The sequence below is a fragment of the Centruroides sculpturatus genome, unplaced genomic scaffold (assembly GCF_000671375.1).
Source record: "Centruroides sculpturatus isolate CEXI.00-Female unplaced genomic scaffold, Cexi_2.0 scaffold121, whole genome shotgun sequence".
NCBI classification, from domain to species: Eukaryota; Metazoa; Arthropoda; class Arachnida; order Scorpiones; family Buthidae; genus Centruroides; species Centruroides sculpturatus.
Window position 1 is genome coordinate 918,848 of NW_019384708.1, and position 7,567 is coordinate 926,414.

General features: G+C 27.7%; 1 protein-coding gene across 1 annotated transcript in view; it reads right to left on the minus strand.

The window, feature by feature from the left end:
• The window catches only part of LOC111627748 (atrial natriuretic peptide receptor 1-like), a 331,314-nt gene that overhangs the window by 210,114 nt on the left and 113,633 nt on the right, over nucleotides 1-7,567 (minus strand). Inside the window, exon 4 of the mRNA XM_023371378.1 lies at nucleotides 5,504-5,639. Within this exon, the coding sequence (XP_023227146.1) occupies nucleotides 5,504-5,639 (136 nt within the window). The remainder of the gene's footprint in view (nucleotides 1-5,503; nucleotides 5,640-7,567) is intronic.

Consider the following 7,567-nt stretch of genomic DNA (forward strand, 5'->3'; position numbering starts at 1 on the left):
CTGTAAGGTGACCGTCCAAAGTTTCCCCGACGGTCGATCCCTCGATCGTTCTCACGATTGACGACCGTGAATCTGTCAATTAGGCCTGGAATGCGACAATTAAATCGTCTCGCACCCCGTTCTTTGGTCACACCGGTCCTATTTACGTAATAAGTCACCGATATATTGACTTTAGCTCGACAGCCGGTTTCCGTCCCAGGGGGAGTGTATGGTCCCGGCCTCACAGTAATGTCCAGGAAACAAATTTGTTATAATATGCTAAGTGAGGTTTACCTGATTCTGTTATGTGCAAATGAAAGGTTGTGAGAAACCAACCAAATATATTCATTAATCATTAGAAAGGATTCTGCCTATATATTTATCAACTTTAGTAAGAAGATAAAGGATGTGTTACGCCTACTTAACAGTTTATGATATCAAAGTTATCAACTTATCCTAACAGCAGTGAATAATAACTTGTGCTGTACGAGTGTCATTGCATTTTTAATGTTGACTGATGAGGGGCTATATGCCCGAAACGTGTAAAAGTGCCCGTATCAACTGAATAAAGTGGATAAACGCCAAGCGTTTTAATAATAACACAGTCTTGACTAAATGATTAAAAAAATTATAATTTTATCGCAGAACCATAATAAAAATTGCAGAGAGGTAAATAGGAGAAAAAGAACAAAACCCAAGTAAATTGGAATATAATAGTAAAAAAACGTCTTTGGACTACAAAGATGTAGTCAGATGCTCAATAGAAAAATATATTTGAAAAAAATCCAGAAAAAGAGTTGCTTAACTTTCTCGGTAACATTTGGTAGCGCCATCTGTTATGATATTTTATCTTAAAAATTTTATAATTTTAACTGTTATAAAATAACAAAAAGCTGAATTTTGAGGGTAGGCATGGGTTTTATAAAATAAAAAAATTATTGTAAATGTTAATAACGAGTAAAATCGTTATTACGTCAGACCTTACTCCAGATAACACACGACTCACCTTTATATCCCTCACCCTTTGACCTTTAACCACCAAAATTTAGAATAATCCATCTCTCTAATACACAAATCTCCCTGCAAAATTTTAGAAATTTTCGACAAAAATCACAGGAGTTATTAAGCTTCAAAGAGGATGAACAAAATCGTGTCTCCCCACACATTAACATCCATATATACAGAAAAATCTCCGGAAATTTTTGTATTTCTAGGTCTCTTGAGTCCAAAAATATAACAATTTTGGAGGGGTCCTTTTTTGATATATCTCCATACTTTCCCTCTGTTATATATAACAGCCGAGTAAGTAAATAACGTGAATATGGAGATTGTGACATGTATTGAAGACTATAAATTAAAACTCTTTCCAAAATTTATTTTAAGTAAATTAATTAATCCGTTTTATTTTATTTCTTTTCTTTTCATTATCCATTTAACGGCATTAATGCTAAACGAATTCATTCTTCTGCATTGCTGTTTGTCTAGTTTAAGGTCTTTTGTCAAGTTTTGTTTTATGTTTTCTTTGATCTTATCTATCCAATGTTATTCAGGTTTTCCCTTTGATCTTTTTTCCAATACGATCTTATAATACTTTGTTTGATATTCGATTTTCCTCCATTCGCCCGACTTGTTTCCTCTATTTTCTTTACCACAATATTTTCCAATCCTAGTTTTTGTAATTTCAGTTTCCTCGTTCAAAATTTTAAAATAATTTATTTCACTTTGTTTAACATTATATAACTATTATATAATTTCAGATAAAAACAAATAATTTTTCAGTATAAAAATCTAGTTATATGTGACATGGATAATTTGTATTATTTAAAAGTCATCGAACAAACTAAGATATTTTTACTTTCTAGGCTGTTGTATAACATAGAGAAAGTATGGCGATCGGTCAATAAGATGACCCCCCCCCAATTTTTTTGCATTTTTGGACTAAGAGGACCTTGAAATGTCGAGAAATACAAAAAAAAAAAAAGTTCGGGGTATTTTCTGTATACAGTATGACCTGCTAATGTGATCACTTGCATAAGATGACCACTTTGAGCTGGTCCGTTCAGTGGTCACATTAGCAGGTCCCATCTTATATGAATGTTAGTGCATGTGTGGTGGACACGATTCTGTTCACCCGATTTGAAGCTTAATAACTCTTGTGCCTTTTGTCAAAAATTTCTGAAATTTTGTAGAGATATTTATACAACAATGTTTCTATACATTTTCAGGAAAATCGGACCATTTTTCCGGTAGCTATGGCCTCACTCTCTTAATATCTCCCGAATCAATTTGAAGACTTAAAAATAATAGTAGCATCTATTAGAGATGAAAACAAATAAAGAATAAATACGTGAGCCGTTCACAGCCCGGCACACGTATTTGTAAAATCTAAGTGACTCCTATAACATGGAATTCATATAAAACGGAATTATCAACAGTGTTATAGGGGGTCGACTGTACTAGGTATTTTAAATTTTATTTTATTTCAATACTTAATCATAGTATTAAAACAAAATAATTAACAAAATAAACTTAACAGATAAAAAAAGAACACAAACCTTGTTGTCAGAGAATAAGTTAACCTTTAAGGAAGAAAAATTCGAAACAGAAACGTCAGTGATAGACATGTTGAAGTTGATCCACTCAATATTATTGGGCTGTAATTTGAACAAAATTGTAGACCTATAAACTCCCGCCGTGGCTGTCTGACTATCTTTCCTTAATCTCGAGAGTGGAAGTAGTTAGATAAAAGTCAAGAGCAGATACGGAAAACTAATGGGAAAAAGAACCCGATTAACTGTATATGAACTTTTGGCTTGGAGCGAAATACATGCGAATTCAATTGAAAAATATTCCCCTGAATGGAATTATATAGATGACCAGCACGACTTCGTTGTTAAAGGAAAAGTATGAAGTACAGGGGCAATCCACTACTAATTTGAGGTGGAAAGCATATATTTTAAATTTAAATAAATTATCGATATGATTAAAAATTGCAGCCTGGTATTGTGTGACGATGTGACAAAAACTTTTTTCGTTTATTTATTTACAAAATTTAAGGTGATTTCACATAGACAATAAAGGCATTTCCATAATGAGAATTAGATAATAAAACTCGCAAAAATGTATATAATTAATAATCAAATGAACGAATTAAATATATAGAATATAATTAAAAATATAGAAATTGAAGAGTGTAATGACTTTCAACTATGAGATCTAAATTTTTTATAATAATGACATAAAAATATTTTGAATGTCTGCCCTGATTTATTTATAATTGTGTGCTTAAAAATTTATAACTAAATGATTAAAAAAATTATAATTTTATCGCAGAACCATAATAAAAATTGCAGAGAGGTAAATAGGAGAAAAAGAACAAAACCCAAGTAAATTGGAATATAATAGTAAAAAAACGTCTTTGGACTACAAAGATGTAGTCAGATGCTCAATAGAAAAATATATTTGAAAAAAATCCAGAAAAAGAGTTGCTTAACTTTCTCGGTAACATTTGGTAGCGCCATCTGTTATGATATTTTATCTTAAAAATTTTATAATTTTAACTGTTATAAAATAACAAAAAGCTGAATTTTGAGGGTAGGCATGGGTTTTATAAAATAAAAAAATTATTGTAAATGTTAATAACGAGTAAAATCGTTATTACGTCAGACCTTACTCCAGATAACACACGACTCACCTTTATATCCCTCACCCTTTGACCTTTAACCACCAAAATTTAGAATAATCCATCTCTCTAATACACAAATCTCCCTGCAAAATTTTAGGAATTTTCGACAAAAATCACAGGAGTTATTAAGCTTCAAAGAGGATGAACAAAATCGTGTCTCCCCACACATTAACATCCATATATACAGAAAAATCTCCGGAAATTTTTGTATTTCTAGGTCTCTTGAGTCCAAAAATATAACAATTTTGGAGGGGTCCTTTTTTGATATATCTCCATACTTTCCCTCTGTTATATATAACAGCCGAGTAAGTAAATAACGTGAATATGGAGATTGTGACATGTATTGAAGACTATAAATTAAAACTCTTTCCAAAATTTATTTTAAGTAAATTAATTAATCCGTTTTATTTTATTTCTTTTCTTTTCATTATCCATTTAACGGCATTAATGCTAAACGAATTCATTCTTCTGCATTGCTGTTTGTCTAGTTTAAGGTCTTTTGTCAAGTTTTGTTTTATGTTTTCTTTGATCTTATCTATCCAATGTTATTCAGGTTTTCCCTTTGATCTTTTTTCCAATACGATCTTATAATACTTTGTTTGATATTCGATTTTCCTCCATTCGCCCGACTTGTTTCCTCTATTTTCTTTACCACAATATTTTCCAATCCTAGTTTTTGTAATTTCAGTTTCCTCGTTCAAAATTTTAAAATAATTTATTTCACTTTGTTTAACATTATATAACTATTATATATTTTCAGATAAAAACAAATAATTTTTCAGTATAAAAATCTAGTTATATGTGACATGGATAATTTGTATTATTTAAAAGTCATCGAACAAACTAAGATATTTTTACTTTCTAGGCTGTTGTATAACATAGAGAAAGTATGGCGATCGGTCAATAAGATGACCCCCCCCCAATTTTTTTGCATTTTTGGACTAAGAGGACCTTGAAATGTCGAGAAATACAAAAAAAAAAAAAAGTTGAAGTCAGAAGATGTATACAGTATGACCTGCTAATGTGATCACTTGCATAAGATGACCACTTTGAGCTGGTCCGTTCAGTGGTCACATTAGCAGGTCCCATCTTATATGAATGTTAGTGCATGTGTGGTGGACACGATTCTGTTCACCCGATTTGAAGCTTAATAACTCTTGTGCCTTTTGTCAAAAATTTCTGAAATTTTGTAGAGATATTTATACAACAATGTTTCTATACATTTTCAGGAAAATCGGACCATTTTTCCGGTAGCTATGGCCTCACTCTCTTAATATCTCCCGAATCAATTTGAAGACTTAAAAATAATAGTAGCATCTATTAGAGATGAAAACAAATAAAGAATGCCGAGAAAGTCCAGCAACAACGCTGCCATCTTTTCGTTTTATTTAATACACGAAATTAATACTAAAATTCGATATTTTAAATAAACCAGTAAAAATTCAAAGATGTAAAATATAATTTAATAAATGTTTACTTTTCCTTTAAAGTCTGAATAGAATGCCTATTTAATTTTATAATTATACTTTTAAATTCGCGTTTATTAATCGATATAATCTACCAAGAATATAATTAAATTCACTTTAAATCTATAAACACATCTTGTTTAGAATAGCGGATTATTAAAACAAAGTTTTTTTTCAAATTACGTATTCATTTTCTACAGAAATTAACATTTTTCTTACCTCTAACTGAATAGTCTTGTTTCTTTCCTTGTTATAATCATTAGATATTTTTAAAGTTTTAATGTAAACATGGGAAATTAGATAAGTTCATCAAAGTGTTGTAAGAGACTTAAGATAAACTGATTATATCTTCCAATAAAAAATAAAGACTTACCTACGAAAGTTCTGTTCCACATTTTCTGTGTTATGATAGAGCCATTATTGATACTAAATCCTTCCATTAAAGTTTCGTTTAAGGCCAAAGAATATAAAATTACAGCTTCGTGGAAAGCTGTTACAAAAGTATTTACCTNTGCATATACTGAATTATTATTTCCGTTTTAGATAGGTTTTATTACTGTACAATTTTTAACTCTGTGACTTCAAGGACTTAAGTAGTCCAGGACTTTCTCGATCTTTAAGAGGCATTAACTACATTAATTCAAAATAAATATTCGATATAATTTAATACATTAAACGTAAATGTTAAATAATAATAAAATTTAAAACAGGATTTATCCAAGAGAAGTTCCTGGGAAAGAAATTTGACTGATTTTGATGGATTTCCTCTTAAATTTTTTGTATAAATGTACATAAATTTGTCCTTTGAAAATTTTATGAAATAAATGTTGAACAATAAATTACCTTGCCAACAGCAAATTGAACATAAATATAATTTCTCAATTTGTTTTTATCCAGCTAAGAGAATATACTTACTCTATTTTATTTTTCTAAAGTTATAAATTTGAATGTTCGAATGAATACTTGAAACTTTTGTCAATTTAAGCTGGAAAATCCAATATCAATTCAAAGAAAAATAATTAAAGAGATTGAAAATCCCAGATTTAAGTGGCAATTCAAACTTTTTTAAAGTTTAAATAACTTAAAATAAAACTAAAAATAAAGAAGCTTTGAATTAAATCAGGAATAAAAAGTAATTTTTAAATTTTAAAAGTGGTTTCATTAAATTTAAAATATAATTAAAAAAAAGTTTGAAGAAATAAAACTTTTTAGATTAATTTAATTTAAAATGGTTTATATATACAGAAAAGTCCATAAAAAAATTACTTAATCTTCTTAAAAACTATTCATTAAGACAAAAAAGAAATATATTTATTTTTATAATTTTAGTTATAAACCATTTTAATCAATTTATCCTAAATATAATTAAAAGTTTAATTAATTGTAATTTAATTAAATGCTAAATCAAATTTTTAATGTTAATTAAATGTATTTTTTAATAATATAAAAGTTATAATTAGCATCAATATTGAAAATTCCTATTATTCAATATTCAATTTTAAAAATTCTTACCCATATTAATTCCACTTTTTACTGATGATTTAAAGTTTTACACTAATTTTTTAAATTTAATATTATTTCTAATTCTACAAATAAAACTTTCTTAGCTTTAAACATTCATTTGCTCTGTAATTTATAGAATACGTCTGCAAATTCCTGTGTTTCTAACAGGAAATGTAAATAAGTTGCATCTTCTAACTTTATAAATTATAGAATAAATATACAATTAAACACTCTATATTTTATTTAATTAAAATTTTCTGTAATTTATTTTAAAATTATTTGTAAATATCTTAATTAAATAACCAGAATTATTCTTAAACATTTATACTGTTTGCTATTTTGATTCCAATTCCTTTATGCCTCTATGTATAAAGTATAGAGAAAAATAAACTTGAAACAAGATAATAAACAATTTTACATGAATTAATGATTAATAAATTAAAGAATAAATAAACAAATAAATAAAAACCGTAATCTTTTAAGATAAAATTTATAAATAAAATTACTTACTACTTTTTAAAATTCAATACACCTTATCCGTATTATAATTATTTATTTTTGGAATTTTTTTAAAAATGTTATTGTCTACTCAATGTTAAATATTATTATTTATGATAAAAGTAAAATAAATTGATTTAATAAAACGTTTTCATATTTATTTTAAAGATTTTAAGATAATTCAACAAAATATACAGGGTGGCCCAAAATTTAGTTAACCGAAATAAATTAGCGGAAGTTAGCTCGGTTAACTGAATTTTGCGCCACCACCCTATTATAACTATTTACAAATTTTCATGCTAAATTTGATTTTAAAATTTCGTAGGCTGTAAATTTCAGAGTAATATATTAAAAAATAAATCTTTAATGTTGAATTTAAAAAATATTTTTATTATTATTTAAACTACTTCCTTATTTTATTAAACTGGAGGATAAT